The 16,943-nt window shown below is 36.9% G+C and overlaps 1 protein-coding gene and 2 pseudogenes across 2 annotated transcripts; 1 reads left to right on the top strand and 2 right to left on the bottom strand.

The window, feature by feature from the left end:
• Window positions 1-100: 100 nt before the first annotated feature.
• On the bottom strand, window positions 101-3,471 carry LOC125190632 (receptor-like protein 47; annotated as a pseudogene).
• Window positions 3,472-4,640: 1,169 nt separating this feature from the next.
• Window positions 4,641-9,593, bottom strand: LOC125223923 (uncharacterized). Of its 2 annotated transcripts, none has more exons than XM_048127244.2 (6): window positions 8,924-9,593; window positions 8,719-8,832; window positions 8,468-8,611; window positions 6,883-7,026; window positions 6,326-6,469; window positions 4,641-5,983 (listed from the first exon to the last, which is right to left on the bottom strand). In XM_048127244.2, the coding sequence occupies exons 1-6, from the start codon at window positions 9,552-9,554 to the stop codon at window positions 4,707-4,709; spliced, it is 2,454 nt and encodes an 817-aa protein (XP_047983201.1). In that variant the 5' UTR covers window positions 9,555-9,593; the 3' UTR covers window positions 4,641-4,706. The 2 variants fall into 2 exon arrangements, with proteins under 2 accessions (XP_047983201.1, XP_047983194.1); XM_048127237.2 differs by having other exon boundaries at window positions 8,689-8,832.
• Window positions 9,594-11,233: 1,640 nt separating this feature from the next.
• On the top strand, window positions 11,234-16,452 carry LOC148931934 (uncharacterized; annotated as a pseudogene).
• Window positions 16,453-16,943: the final 491 nt, after the last annotated feature.

A 16,943-nucleotide genomic window follows, 5' to 3' on the forward strand; every position in this document is an offset into this window, starting at 1 on the left:
GTTGTTCACAATGTATACCATTTTTATTGTATATATTGATTTCATTATATATATGGTATAACATAAATTCCGGTATGTACTATATACCGAAATAAATTATAAAGAAGTAGACACACAATTGCTAAAGGTTATGAAAAACACATGCAAAGAGAAGGCTAGCCTTAGTACAACATAGAATCGAGATAGATAGCTTTATTGCTCCTACTGTCTTCTGACTTGATTTCTCACAACTCTTCTTCCTACATCCCTTCTCTTCTTCTTTTTGCGGAGGCTGACTATCTTCTCATAAACATCCTCAATTTTCTCAAAGTATCTCTCTCTGAAGCTTCGGCGAAATATGAGCACCCATAGAAAGCTTCCGAAGCCCACAACATAACCAGCAGCAGCAAACACATAATCCCACTCGATCTCCGTCTCCCCATCTGATTCCACAACATGAGTGTTTGTGCAGCTAACGCTAAGAGGGAGACCACATAAACCTATGTATCTTCCCAGTTAGCTGGTTCACTGAGGTCCAACGCTCCAAGCCCCGTCAAGTTACTCAATGACTTGGGGATTGTTCCTGTGAGACTATTGTGGGATAAGTTGAGAAGATAAAATGCGTTGAGCTCACCCAATGAGTCGGGGATGCCTCCTTGGAAATCATTGCATGATAAGTCGATGGATGTAAAGTCTGGCCATATCTTGACAAGATTCCGCTCCGCCCCTTAGATGATTAGTGATACCTTTTCGCTGTAGTCCGCGTCGCATGAGGAACTATTGATAAATGGGAATGTAAAAGCCAAGTTTACGTAACTCAATGTTGTGACAGTTTTCTCATCATTGGTCTCCAGCCCGAAAAGTTCAAAGGATCCACATTGCCACCGAAGTTATTGTTAGCTATGTCGAAAATTTGAAGATTTGACCAGCTCTTGTCACATCTCAGCCCTCCATGGAAGCTGTTGGAGCTAGACCTGTCCAAGGTTTACCGAACCGGTGGTTAAAACCGAAACCATAACCGGCAGTTACGGTTCCGAACCGAAACCGTGAGAATTTTTCCGAACCGAAACCGTGATTCGGTTCAGGTTCAAAAATTTTCGAACCGAAACCGTGCCGGAACCGCTGGTTCCGAGCGGTTCCAAACCGGAACCGCGAAAAACCGCCAGAAAACCGTGAAACCAAGTCGGAACCGCAAAAAACTGGCGGTTCGGAACCGTAAAAAACTGCCGGAAAACCGCCGGTTCGGAACCAAAACCGAAACCGGCGGTTTTGGAATTGGAACCGTAACTGCGAACACCCTCACGGTTCGGATTTCCGGTTCGGCACCGCCGGTTCCTGAACCTTGGGCACCTCTAATTGGCGCGCAACACAAGCACACGCAAGCTCAACGGAAGCATGCATGGGAAAGTTCCATCCAACCGGTTGCCTCCAACATTCATGACCTCTAACCGTTGGCAATTTTCCAGAGATAGCGGAACTTCCCCGATTATATTGTTGTTGTTGAGATCCAGATATCGTAGCCACAATCGGCAGTGAAGTTTGGGACACGACCAGTGATGTTATTTCTCCCTAAATTAAGGGCAAGAAGATGCGACTCTACCAGACAGCGTGGTATATTGCCATTTAAGTTAATTAACAGACAAATCAAGAATCCTAAGGTCTGAGGCTTTGCAAAGGGAGGTTGGAACTGTTCCGCTTAGCTTGTTGTTGGATAAATCCAAGACTGTTAACGCTATGCAATTCCCCACGGAATGTGGAACATCCCCAACTAAATTGTTGTCGCTCAAATCTAATGATTTTAGTTGGCAACTGGGAGAAATTTTATCTGGGATCCAACCACCGATGTTATTTCTCCCTAGATAGAGAGCAGAAGTGTTTTCAGTTAAACAATGGGGAATGCTACCGCTCAAGTAATTAAAAGACAAGTCGAAAACAAGAAAGGTGGCAGCTGTGCAAAAGAAGGTTGGAATTGATCCGGACAAGCTGTTGTTTCTGAGTGAAAATTCTGAGTTTCCAAAGAGAGCAGAGTCATTTCCAATTTCAACAATTCCAAACTGATCAAAATGATTATTAGGGAAATCCACCTTAGTAAATGGTTTTAGCAGCAAGAGTGAGGGAAACTCGCCCCGAAGTTGGTTTGAGTGCAAGTCCAGATACTGGGGAGAAGTGGGGATGTGATAAGGCTTTTGGACATCAACTAGCATATTATAAGAAAGGTTCAAATAATTTAGTGACCAGTTTCCGATTTCCCAGATCCAGTTAGGAATTTCCCCAGCAATCATGTCATCCGAAAAGTCCAAGAACTCTAAACTGGAGTATTGGTTTACGGGGAAACTGTGTGAACCCGAAAGTGACAAGTTGTTGGAAAGACCTAGACCTTCAAGGTAGGGAAACTCGCCCGGAAGCTGGTTTGAGTGCAAGTCCAGATACCGGAGAGAAGTGGGGATGCGATGAGACTTTTGGAGACCAACCAGCATATTACAAGAAAGGTCCAAATAATGTAGTGACCCATTTCCGATTTTCCAGATCCAATTAGGAATTTCCCCCGCAATCATGTTATCCGAAATGTCCAACAACTCTAAGGAGGATTGGTTTACAGGAAACTGTATGAACTCGAAAGTGACAAGCTGTTGTTGGAAAGATGTAGACTTTCAAGGTTGGGAAGGCTTAGAAACTCGTCTAGTTGAAAAGTATCATTGAACAAGTTGTAAGAAAGATCAAGATAATTGAGACTTGGAAGGTTGATGAAAGAGTTAGGAATAGGGCTCTCCAGTCTATTATAGCTGAAATCTAACCAATAAAGCTGAGATATATTTACAACAGCAAATTCATCCACTTTCCAACTAAGTTGGTTGAGGTAGAGGTAAATCTCCCTTAGTGAAGGTACATTAAACATAGATACGGGTATGCTACCACTTAGTGAATTGATACTTAAATCAATATACTCAACTTTTGAAAAACCTTCAAAGAGGCCGGAAGGAATTGAGCCGCCGAAGTTGTTGTATGCCATCTTCAGATCAACAAGTTGAGTCAGATTTCCGAGCATGGAAGGAATCGCGCCACTGAAACTGCAACCAGACAGGTCCAAAGAAGACAATCTTTTAAGATTTGTAATGTTGTGTGGTAAGGAACCTGAGATTAAATTGTGTGCCAAGTTCAGCTCTTCCAAGTAGTTGAGCCTGAAAAGACTCGACGACTCGTTTAGTCCACCTAAGATACCCTCATTGTTGATTCCCAGACGGATAACATGGCCTGCGTCGTCACACTCCACACCCTCCCAAGAGCAACAATCATCCTTTTGATTCCAGTGCACCAGTATTTCTGAATAAGATGAATCGAATACCAATTGGTTCTTCAACTCAAGCAACAAAGTTTTCTCATTCTCTATGCAATGTTTTGTTTGAGCAAATGTTGGTGAAAGTAGAACGGTGAAAAGTAATAGCAAAAGCAACGAGAGAGCCATTGAAGAGGAATAATATTGTGTTAGTGCAGAATTTTAGATTTATAGAGTTGCTCACTTGACTTCAAGTCTTCCATTGATCATTCCTAGTCTTTGTGGAGTCATTATTTTATTCCAACTATAATCTTTAATGGCGTTTACTTTGAAACTACTCTCCCCGTTTACGATTAAAAGGCTTATTTTGATTCAGCCACACTTCCAACAGTTGAGGTATGGATGTTGGAGTGTATATGGGCTATATGTAGTTATTTGCTATGGAAGGCCAAGATGGTTGGTGAAATTTATTTTGGTTGAAGCAATAGAGAGGGAAGTGCTTTAGTAGTATTAGTTATAATAACAACAATAATAGTCTAATTATTGCTTAGTATGCTCTAATTGCATATTTAGAGAAGTGATGATATTTTTTTTACAAAAATGTTAATAGTTCGATTATTTTATTGAAAATTCCCTTTTTTTGTTGTATGCATATTTATACAAACACGTTTTTTTTTTAAAGATTCCCATTTTTGAATTAACATTTCATCTGTTTTTAGATCATGTGCGTTTATACATTTTGATACTTCAAAATTGTAATTATCAATTTTCATGCATGTCAGATTGATTTTAAAAAGTTATGGAATTTTAGACCATATGATTTTAGAAAACTTGTGCTCTACAATTTGCCACGTATAATTTTCGTTTTTATTAATTAAATTGAAAAAAAAACTACAAAATTAGGATTTTGTATGAAAATGTCAATATAGTGTTTCGAAAATATCAATACAATGTTTTGAGAATGTCAACACAATGCTTTGAGAATGTTAACACATTTCTTATATTGACATTCTACATGTATTATATTTACATATTTTATATACTATGTTGACATTTGTGCGGTACGAAAATTTTTAAAAATTTTGAATTTTGTTTTAAATTTTTACGTTCCGATCTTGTTAGAATCCTTATGAAATTATCTTTAATTTGATATATGTTGTGCGAAAAAATAATTTAAATCGAGAAAGTTATAAGCATTTTAAAGTTATGAAATATTTTTCAAAAGTTAGTTACAATTAATTTGTTGTAAATTGACCTTAATACCCGACGTTTTTTTTATCGTATTGACATTTCAGGGCTGATGATCTAGACCCTTGATTTGAATATCTAAGGCTATTATTTAATTGTAGTTAGCAATTAGGTAACTCTGAAAAAAAAGGAAAAAAAATAAGAAAGAAAACTTGAAACAACTCAAGCAAAAGTTCCAAATTAAACAAAAATAGCATACAATTCATTAAGTTCCCCTGCGTGTTCGTGTTGGTGTAACTCTGTTGCGTCTCTTCTTCGTCTTATATGTATAACCAACCCCGAAAAAGAATTCCACTAACCATCTTGGTCTTCCGCTTCTTATAATCATGTAACCAATTCCAATCCCAACTAAGAATCCACCTCCATAACCCATCACAACACATCGCCAACCAAATCCATCTATGAATTCGAATTCATCATCTTCATCATCTTCTGCAGGCTGTATCGATTTCCCATCGTCCTCTTTGCATTTTCTCGTCAACGGAAGTCCACACAATCCCAAGTTTCCCACATATGAATCATTCTCAAATGTGGAGAACTGCTTAGATCGCGGTATTTGTCCAACAAGATTGTTCACTGAAAGGTTTAATTTCGCAAGAAATGTCAAACTTGTCAATTCACTTGGAATTTCTCCATCCAATTTGTTCGTTGACAAGTCCAACGATTCGAGTTCATTCATGTTTCCAATAGATGAAGGTATATGTCCTGTGAGAGTATTGTGGGACAAGTTCAAGTATTTGAGAATCTTAAGATCTCCTATCAAAGTTGGAATACTCCCAGTGAATCTATTGGAGGAAAAGTCAATTGTTGTGAACGTTTCCAACAATCTATTCAATAACTGATCCTGACCTTTCAGTGTGACTATCATATCCACAAAATTTTGATAGTCATCATTAAATCTCTCTGTGTCATTTGTCACCTCAATCATTGCCCTAAAATTGTTAAAATATCTTTGAGGTAGAGATCCTACAAATGCATTCTGAGATACATCTAAAACTTGCAACTTAGGAAATGGAAGTTTGGTTGGTGAAGGAAGTGACATGTTACCATAGAACTTGTTAGACCTCAATACAAGGACTTGAAGCTCAGGAAGACCTTCCATCCAAAATGGAAATTCGTCGTGTATTCGATTATTTCCAATATCGAGGCCCTTTAGACTTCGACAGTTGATCATGGATTTAGGTAATCCTCCTATCAATTTATTATCGTTCAAATTGATGGACATGAGACTACATCCCTTGGTAAACGTTGACGGAATTAGACCACTAAATTGATTCGCATTTAGATGGAAGATCGCCATTGACCGGCTTAAGTTTCCGAAGCATTGTGGAACTGTTCCTTCCAAACTGTTGTTTGAGAGAAGAAGATACTGAAGAGATGTCAAATTGCAGATTGAGGATGGGAGTTCACCGTTTATTTGGTTGGAAGAGAGGCCTAAGAACTGCAGATTTGATAGATTCTCAATGGTGGATGGTATTGTACCTTCAAAGTATAGAAATTAAAGAATTAGTTAGGAAATAACAATGATTCTTTACCTCGAAAGATAAATAGTGCTACTCCTACCACAACCTCCCAAAAATTCCTCCTGCCACATTCTCCCAGTCCTTCCACAACCCTCTCAACAACCTTCCCAAAAGCCCTCCAATTTTACTCTTTTTAATTGTTGGTGTTTATCAAAAATTAATATAGAGTAGAATTTTTTTTTTTTAAATGAAAAAATCGGGACAGCTCAGCAGTTGGCACACAATAGGAGCCTTCCCGACCACCGTCCCACATGGCGCACAATAGAAGACCCTTGTTGTGAATGCTCTAAGATCAACTTACCAGTTAACTTATTTGCACCAAGGTACAATTTTTGAAGCTTTGTCATGTTCCCAATCACTGTCGGCACTTGGCCAGTAAAGTTGTTGGAAATCAGAGCCATTTCTTGTAAATTAGTAAGAGCGCCGATTTCTTTTGGAATTTCACCTGTCATTTTGTAGAGTTGCATCAAATTATATTAAAAATAATAGTATAAAAGATAATACCAATAATATATGGTAATATTTTAAAACTAGTACTATACATTATTAGCCAAATACAAAACCATATTCCTCATGTTGATTTTGTCTTCTTCATTTCCTTCCCTAATTTAATCTTTTCAAGCATTAATTCATCTTCATTTCCTTCTCTAATTTCAACCCACTCCTGATCCTCAAACCTCTGATAATTGGTCTTTGTTTGCATCAGCTTTGTTAAAGTAATATTTGATTTTGATTCATAAACCTCACTTTGTTAGGAGCAATATTTTATCTCTTGGAATTTCAAGCTTTAATTTACAGTAGCTTTTATTTTAAAGTTATTGTTGAGCTTCATGATCCATGGAGGGAAGATCAACTTACCAGTAAACTTATTTGCACCAAGATACAGTGTTTGTAGCTCCGTCAAGTTCCCAATTTCTCTTGGCACAAATCCACCAAAGTTGTTGGAATTGAGGCCCAAATCTTGTAAGCTAACAAGAGCACCGATCTCTTTTGGAATATTACCTGTCATTTTTGATAATTAACTTTTTTAAATGAAACAATTAAATATGGATAAAAACATACTGCTTAGGATGTCTAGGACCAAAAATAATTCGATCAAATGCAGTGGACCAATTTTGGACTTTAGACCATGTTTGGTTGGAGGAAAAGTAAAGATGGCAGGGAAAATGATTCCTAGGGAAATGAATCCCGGGAATATGATTCCTAGTAACTTCACTTTTCCGTGTTTGGAAAATATCAAGATTTTAAATTTTATATTTGATTTAAAAATCAAACTATAAATATACTTATTATTTTTTTTGTTTATAAAAAAGAATAATAATATAAATTTTTAATAAATTATTAATTACAAATGATAATAAGTATATTATTATATTTATTATCTACGATGGATAGTTTAAATATGGATTATCTATCATATATAAAATAATATAATTATAAATGATAATAATAATAATAATAATAATAATAATAATAATAATAATAATAATAATAATAATAATAATAATTACATTATTTACAGATATTAAAATTAAATAATTATTATAATTTAAAATTACATTATGATTTTATTTATTAATTATTAATTAATTAAATAATACTTTTATTTTATTTATTCAGTAAATTAATAAATATTATTATGATAGTAATATACAAATATTAATAATTAAATAGTTATAATTATGATAATTTAAATTATAGTTATATATAATATTGAAATTAAGTATGATTTATAATTTGAAATTATTTTAAATATGATAACTATTATTATTATTATTATTATTATTATTATTATTATATATTATTAAATATATAAGAATACCTATGAAAAGTTAGGATTCTGAATCCTGGAAATTTGTACTGACTTTCTTTGTTCTCGGAATCTGGTTAATTTCCCAATTTGATTAAAAACCAAAACAAACACAACAATTTAAAATTTAAGGAATCAGATTACTTTCCCAGACAGAATCTACAACCAAACATGGCTTAGAGTATTTACAATCCGATAATATACATATTTTCAGCATTTTATATACACTTACGTAAATTTCATTGAACATTAGTCATTATACCACCGCAATAAATTTCATTGTATGTACATTGTTGAAATATGGCAACTTTCATTCAGGTCATTGCAAATTTGAAAATAAATATTTTGTCAGTATTATATACATTGCACATGGCCATCATAACATTTCAATGAAGAGCATTATACTTCCATGTATAGATACAATACAAAGTAGTATATTTTTTTCATGCAAATTTTGTTTGCTCGAACAAAAGCCATTGAGATTTCATTAGAATCCTCATAAAATTACTACTATTAATTTGTAAGTAAAAAATAATTAAAATTGAGATATCAAAGCCATATTAAGTAATATCTGATGAAATGATATAAAAAATATAATTCCAACCAATCAACCAAAACAAATGCAGATCTTACCATTTAACTTGTTCACCCTAAGCCGCAACACTTGAAGCATTGTCAAGTTCCCAATTTCTCTTGGCACGTAACCACTAAAGTCGTTGAAACTCATGTCCAAAGTTTGTAAATTATTAAGGGCACCAATCTCTTTCGGAATATTACCTAAAGTAAAACCCCATCAAATCATTAAAACTGAAATAAGTGTATGGATATAGTAAGAGCATGAGACAAGATCTCACCGCTTAACATGTTGGTACCAAGGTACAAACCTTGAAGCATCGTCAAGTTCCAAATTTCTCTTGGCACGTGACCACTAAAGTTGTTGAAACTCGCGTCCAAAATTTGTAAATTAGTAAGATCACCAATCTTTTTTGGAATATATCCTGTAATTGAATTGTATCAAATCAATATCCAATTTCATAATATGAGTTTGTACATGCAAATGCAATATGAAGTCTTAAAATCATGTTTTACCATTTAAATTGTTGGCACCCAAATATAATTGTTGAAGCAATGTCAAGTTCCCAATTTGTGTTGGCATGTTTCCACTGAAGTAGTTGCTGTACAAAGCAAGATACTCAAGCTTTGAACACTGCCCCAAACTCGATGGTATTTCCCCATACAACTCGTTGAAAGAAAGACGAAGTCTCTTGAGTTTATGCAAATTGTGTGTGCATACATCAAGAGGTAGACTACTAGACAAACTATTATGCACCAAATTCAAAACTTCTAAAAATGGGATGTTGAAAATAGATGGGGGTATAGGACCATGAAAAGAGTTCCCGCTCATATCTAAAGAAACGAGAAAAGAAAGATTTCCGATTTCTGGAGAAATGGTGCCTACAAGACCCATGGATGATATATTCAACTGAGTCACCCTTTGATAGCGAAGATCACAAGTAACTCCGATCCAACTACAAATACTGCTCTCACTACTCCAATTTTTGGTCAATGTATTATGGGGATCAAAAGAGATTTGAGATTTGAAGGCAATAAGTGAAGAACGATCGGTGTTGATAACTGAGTTGGCTGAGCTATAATCAATCAACCATTGAAGAAGTAAGAATGATGTTATAAGGAGGTAGAGATGGGAAGATGTAACCATTAGGCTTGATTTTAAAAGTAGCTAGCAATGTGTGGTGTATACAAGATTTGAGCTAGCTCTATATATATCTCAAAAGAGTGTGTCTTTATCTTTTGTTTTTGTGGAGGGAGAGGATTTGGGAATAATGCTGTGCATGAACATTTTGAATTTTCTACATAACAATGTAAGGACAATAAAGAAAAGTCGTCTAAAAAAGCATATACCTAGTGATGAATTTTATTTACTTTAAAATTATTAATTTCCTATACCACAAAAGGAAAAGAGAAAATGGTTTATGTATACAAATTTGCATTATGAAATCTCATGTTACCTGTAGATCTGATCTTGAAGTAGTGTTAAGAAAATTGAGGCTTTCATTAGTGCTGTAAATCTTACGATGACATCAAATTTAAAATTTGATTAACTTGTAAATTACTAGACGAAGACTTCATGATAAGTCAGGTCAATGTCCTTTTTCGGATAATAGAGGATAGATGTGTTTATGGTTCAAAACATCACACCAAAAGATAGCATCGAACCTAAAAACACGTTATGCCTTAATAGTCCAATTTAATGGAAGTCTATATCCATTACTTTTATTTTTATGGATAAAAGTATTACTACTATGATAGATCGAAATAAGTGCATTAATATAAAGAAGACTTGGTCTCCTCTTTTATTTTTTCATTTGACGAAAAATTAGAAAAATAATAAATTAATAGGTACTTAATTTAACTGAGATTTTTAAAATTTTATTGAAATACTACTTAAAAGTTAAAAGTGTGTATAATTTTGAAAGTTATTTAAAAATAATATTCAATTAAGTTCTTAGTTTCCATAATAAGTTTTACAAAAAAATATTTCATTATATTTATTGTGTTTAATATAAATACTACTCCCTCCGTTCCATAGTAACGGAGGTAATAATACTTATATGAAGTGCGGATTACAACTCTCCTTGTGGGCTTGAGCTTGATTATAGAAAATTATTCTGATTCCTGAATTTTAAATCATAGCATTTGTTATATATTTTTATTGAATAAAAAAAAGTCATAAGAATTTGGAAATAAGGAAACAAATACAATTTTTAATGATTTTTGGATATTCTTTTTGTTAAATTCACGATAATTACATATTCCCTCGGTCCCCAAATTATAATCTTATTTTGACATTTTAGTCCGTTTCACAAAATTAGTTCACATTAATTTTTACAAATTTATATCACTTGTGAGGAGTCTTATTCTCCGCTGACAATATTCTAAAATGTTTTGTTTGACAGTAAAATAAAGTTGACATGGAAAATTAATTCTAAAAAAAAAAAAGAATTACGGAAGTATGATTCCTAAAAACACTTTATTCCTAGTAGTCCAAGTTAGTGCGTTCTTTGATACACAATTGGACATATATATCAACGTATAGTGGTGATAGATTTCGACATAAAATATGACACATTTGGTATTACATATAGAATGAGAAACACATTACTTTTATTTTATATGGACAAAAGTAAGGAAGACTTGGTCTCTTCTTTTATTTTTTTATTTAAAGAAAAATTAGAAACATAATAAATTAGTAGATACTTAATTTAACTGAGATTTTTAAAATTTTATTGAAAATTTTTAAAGTGTGTATAATTTTCAATACACACTATAAATCTACACTTTTTCTGCACTAAAACATGCATCCAGTATTCCTCTTCAATGGCTATTTTTTTGCTTTTGCTATTACTTTTCATCGTTCCACTTTCACCAAATGCCACTCATGCTCACATACAACATTGCTTAGAGAATGAGAAAACTTTGTTGCTTGAGTTGAAGAATCAACTGGTGTTCAATTCATCCTATTCAACATATCTGGTGCAATGGAATCAAAAGGAGGATTGTTGCTCTTGGGAGGGTGTGAAGTGTGACGATGCAGGCCATTTTATCCTTCTGGGACTAAATGACGAGGGTATCTCAGGTGGATTAAACGAGTCATCAAGTCTTTTCAGACTCCACTACTTGGAAGAGCTGAGCTTGGCAGACAATTCATTCTCAGGTTCTTTACCACACAACATTTCCAATCTTGCAAGATTGTCTTCTTTGGACCTGTCTCATTGCAGATTCAGTGGCGCGATTCCTTCCACGCTCAGCAATCTGACACAACTTGTTCATCTGGAGATGGCATACAACTTCTTCAGCGGCTCAATTTCTTCCGCCCACTTTGAAGGTTTGGCAAAAGTTGAGTATATTGGTTTAAGTTACAATTCACTAAGTGGTAGCATTCCCATATCTATATTGAATATACCTTCACTGAGGGAGATTGACCTCCAACACAACCAACTTAGTGGGAAAGTGAATGAATTTGCTATTGTAAATATATCTCAACTTTCTTAGTTAGATTTGAGCTATAATAGATTGGAGAGCCCATTCCTAACTCTTTCATCAAGCTTCAAAGTCTAAATGATCTTGATCTTTCTTACAACTTGTTCAATGATACTTTTCAATTGGACAAGTTTCTAAGCCTTCCTAACCTTGAAACTCTACGTCTTTCCAACAACAACTTGTCACTTTCGGGTTCACACAGTTTCCCTGTAAACCAATCCTCCAGCTTCTTAGTCTCATTGGACCTTTCGGATAACTTGATTGTGGGGGAAATTCCTAATTGGATCTGGGAAATAGGGGACGGGTCACTTTACGAATTGAACCTTTCTTGCAATATGTTGGTTGGTCTCCAAAAGCCTTATCACATCTCCAATTCTCTCCAGTATTTGGACTTGCACTTGAAGCTCTAAGTCTTTCCCACAACAACTTGTCACTTTCTGGTTTTAACAATTACCCTGTAAATGAATACAACTTACACTTGTTGGACCTTTCGGATAACATGATTGTTGGGGAAATTCCTAATTGGATCTGGGAAATCGGAAACGGGTCTCCAAAAGCCTTAGGGCATCCGCATCGCTGACTCGATGCTGGCTCGGTCTTGTCTCGACGAGACGAGACAACATCGAGACAGCGTTGCGACGCTCGTCTCGTCTCGTCGCGCGACGCGTGCCGGCGAGGCCGGCCTGGAGCTGGCGAGACGACGCGCGCGCCCCATGTGGCGCGCGCTGGAGTATGGCGTGACGCCCACTCGCCGGCCCACGAGTGGGCGTCAGAATTATGACGATATAATTTTTTTTTTATAAATTCGAAAAATTCGAATTTAATAATAATAAAAAAATTTAAACGGTCAGAAGACCGTTGAAACCAACGGTCGATTTTTTAATTTTCTTTTATTATTCTATAAATATACTCCATACTCCATTCACCATTTTACACACAAACACCACTCTCATTCCTCTTCCATTCACTACACTCATCTATTCCTTTCTCTCAAATTGTTGAAAAAATGTCCGGCGATGGAAACTCCAGCGGCGGCTGCTCCGGCGGGTTCGACTTGAACTCGTTCGACGATTGGGCGAGCATGTACAACTTTTTGGGTACTCCCGGTTCATCGCCGGGCACCCAAGCCTCGACCACTCCGCCGGCGTACCAAACACTACATTTTGATGTGGATGCATACTATCGTCCCTCCCCCAGAGGTACGGGCAATCGCCGGGATTATCCCAAATTCCGGAGAATTTTTTGGCGCTTGAACGCACTTTGCCCGACTGGCCAATAGGTGGAGGCTCCGGCTCCGGCTCCGGCTGTATCGGCCTCAGGATCGGCGTCAATGCCGAGGAGGAAGAGGAGGAAGAGGGCGACCACGAGGTTGTGGGGGACGGCACCCGTCATCCATACAGCCAAGCAGAGACGTTGGCTCTGTACGACGCTTGGATCAGCGTCTCGTACGATCCTGTCGTCGGGAATCAACAAACCAACAAGAGTTTTTAGAAAAAAGTCACCGAAGTTTACAACGCACGAAGGCCGAAGAACACCTTTGCCCGCAACTTGAAGATGCTCCGCAGTCATTGGGATCGATGCGACAAAGATGTCAAAAAATTTTGTGCGATATATAGGGCAGATGCAGCGAATTATCAAAGCGGAGTCAGTGGAGCCAACATTCTGAGAGCGGGCGGGTCTTCAAAGACGACGTCGGTAAAGATTTCAAGTATGCCGATATTTGGTCACAAGTCCACCACCTTGAAAGGTGGGCTGGCGGTGTCGAAAGGTCGGGCTCGAAACGCACGAAGCACACGGCGCGTGGCCACTACTCGTCTAGTGATGGCGGAGAAGGCAACACCTCACGTGAGGGCACGCCAACCGATGATGCAGGGGGGTCTTCTTCCGGTTCACTGCGTCGGCCGCAAGGGACCAAGGCGGCGAAGGCGGCGAGAGCGAGAGGGAGAGGGAGGGGGAGGGGCCGCGGCGAATCAAGCCAGGCGGGCGAAGGCTCGGGCTCGGGCTCCGGCACGGGCACGGGCTCGAACACTCTAATATCCATGTACCTGGTCGCCACGATGGCTGACCTTTCAAAAATGACTCCCGCCCAAGTTTCAGCCCATATGGACGGAATTGACTATATGAAAGCTCAACTTGGTAGAGGGAATCGACCTAACTTGGGTGCACCGCCGACTTCGGGGGATGATGATTCGCCGACGGAGTAGTTTTTATAGTTTAATTTAGTGTATTTTAAATTATGTATTTTTTTATTTTTTAGGATTTTAAATTATGTATTTTTTTATTTTTTAGGTTTTTAAATTGTAATTTTTATTTTATTTAATGAAGTGTGTTTTTATTAATTGAATTTGTTGGAATTAAAAATAAAAATGAAATTGAGTGAGTAGTTAAGAGATGGTTAAGAGATGGTTAATAGATGGAGGGATGCAGGTGCCGTCTCTTAGTTAAGAGATGAGTTGAAAAGTACAATGGGGCCCATGAATAGTTAAGAGATGAGACGGTTAAGAGACAAATAAGAGACATGGATGCGGATGGCCTTATCACATCCCCCTTCTCTCGAGTATCTGGACTTGCACTCAAACCAGCTTCAGGGCGAGTTTCCCTCACTCTCGTTGCTAAAACATTCTACTTATGTGGATTTCTCAAATAATCTTTTTGATCAGTTTGGAATTCTTGAAACTGGAAATGACACCGCTCTCTTTGGAAATTCAGAATTTTCACTCCGTAACCAGGGGCATAGCCAGGAATTCATTACAGGAGGGGCAAAGTTAATAAAATTTTCATTTTTGAGAAGGGGCATTTGATATAATTTTACATATATACATGAAAATTTGTAATAAATATAGAAGGGATGGAAAGAGGTGAGGAGGGGCAAATGCCCCACCTACTAAAGGGCTGCATCCGCCCCTGTCCGTAACAATAGCTTGTCTGGATCCATTCCAACCTTCTTTTGCACGGCTGCAACCTTTCTTGTTCTTGACTTGTCCTTTAATCACCTGAGCGGTAGCGTTCCCTGTTGTCTATTTGAAAACAGTGTTGTGCTCAATCTAGGGAGAAATAACATCAGTGTTTGGATCCCAGATAAAATTTATCCCAGTTGCCAACTAATGATATTAGATTTGAGCAACAACAGTTTAGTTGGCAATGTTCCACATTCCATAGGGAATTGCAGAGCATTAAGGGTCTGGATTTATCCTACAACAAGCTAACCGGGACAGTTCCAACCTCCCTTTGCAAAGCCTTGGACCTTTGGATTCTTGACTTGTCTATCAATAACTTAATTGGCAATATCCCGCGCTGTCTAGTAGGGTCACATCTTCTTGCCCTTAATTTAGGGAGTAATAACATCATTGGTCGTCTCCCAAACTTCCCTGCCGATTGTCGCCTACAATATTTGGATCTCACCAACAACAGTTTAATCAGCGAAGTTCCGTTATCGCTTGAAAATTGCCAACAGTTAGAGGTCATGAATGTTGAAGGCAACCAGTTGGATGGAACTTTCCCATGCATGCTTCCGTTGAGCTTGCACGTGCTTGTGTTGCGCGCAACCAGATTCCATGGAGGGCTGAGATGTGACAAAAGCTGGTCAAATCTTCAAATTTTTGACATAGCTAACAATAACTTCAGTGGCAATGTGAATCCTTTGAACTTTTCAAACTAGAGACCAATGATGAGGGATACTGTCACAACGTTGAGTTACAGCAACTTGGCTTTTACATTAGCACTTACCAAAGATTACAAGGCGGAAGCAGACTACAACGAAAAGGTATCACTAATCATCAAAGGGGCGGAGCGGAATCTTGGCAAGATATGGCAGGACTTTACATCCATCGACTTATGTTGCAATAATTTCCAAGGAGGGATCCCTGACTCAATCGGTGAGCTCAACGCACTTTATCTTCTCAACTTATCCCACAATAGTTTCACAGGAACAATCCCTAAATCATTGAGTAACTTGACGGGGCTTGAAGCACTGGACCTCTCAGTGAACCTGCTAACCGGGAAGATACCAAAGGAGATTGCAGGGCTCACATTCCTTCAGGTGATGAATGTATCCCACAACAAGCTGGTCGGAGAGATTCCAATTGGCCCTCAAATCCAAACATTCCCTGGTGATTGCTTTGAAGGAAACATAGGATTATGTGGTCTCCCTCTCAACATTAGCTGCATAAAGCCTCTTGCTTCTCCGCCAAGTTTAAAATCCGATGGGACGACAGAGATTGAGTGGGATTATGTGTTTGTTGCTGCTGGTTATGTTGTTGGCTTCGGAAGCTTTCTATGGGTGCTCGTATTTGGCCGAAGCTTCAGAGAGAGACTCTTTGAGAAAATTGAGGATGTTTATGAGAAGATAGTCAGCCTCCGCAAAAAGAAGAAGAGAAGGGATGTAGGAAGAAGAGTTGTGAGAATTCAAGCCAGAAGACAATAGTGGCAGTAAAACTATGTATTTTGATTCTATGTTTGCACTATGGCTTTCCTTCTTTTGCATGTGTGTTTCATTTCTTCAGTGATTGTGTGTCTACTTCTTGAGTGGAAATAAAGTCAGGTATTGTTTGTTTCTTTATTAAGGATTATATTTTTAAGTATAGTATTCTTATTATTTATACTAATATGATTGAAACATGAGTTGAAACTACTCCCCAAATTGGTCCATTACATAAAATTAGACCATTTTTGCTATTCAATGTGTTCGTAAATACTCCCTCCGTCCCAATAAATATGAAGCGTTTGTTTTTCGGCATGAGATTTTATGTGGTAGTATTTTGAGTGAATGAAGATAGAATAAAGTAAGAGAGATGAAAAAATAGATATGATATTGTTTCTATTTTAGCAAACATTTCATTTTTAATTGGACAATTTAAAAAGAAAAATATTTTATTTTTAATAAGACGGAAGATGTATAAATCACTATTTATTTTATGAATTTTTTCTCTTCCTAACGAGGTTAACCCAATTCTCTCATTACAATACTCCAATTTAAATAAAAAGGTTAAATAATCAAGGTTCATGCTCAAATTTGCACAATTTTTTTTTAAAATTGAACTTTTGCAAT

Source organism: Salvia hispanica, chromosome 2, assembly GCF_029641045.1.
Source record: "Salvia hispanica isolate PSC_SH4W2 chromosome 2, Shi_PSC_v1, whole genome shotgun sequence".
Lineage (NCBI taxonomy): Eukaryota > Viridiplantae > Streptophyta > Magnoliopsida > Lamiales > Lamiaceae > Salvia > Salvia hispanica.

What these genes read in the sequence shown, in the direction of transcription:
- LOC125223923 (XM_048127237.2), bottom strand. Translation starts at nt 9,554, where the DNA reads ATGGTTACATCTTCCCATCTCTACCTCCTTATAACATCATTCTTACTT. An exon ending in TGGTACCAACATGTTAAGCG is followed by an intron (nt 8,612 to 8,688) that starts GTGAGATCTTGT and finishes GTTTTACTTTAG; the next exon opens with GTAATATTCCGAAAGAGATT. An exon ending in TGGTGCAAATAAGTTAACTG is followed by an intron (nt 5,984 to 6,325) that starts GTAAGTTGATCT and finishes TATACTTTGAAG; the next exon opens with GTACAATACCATCCACCATT.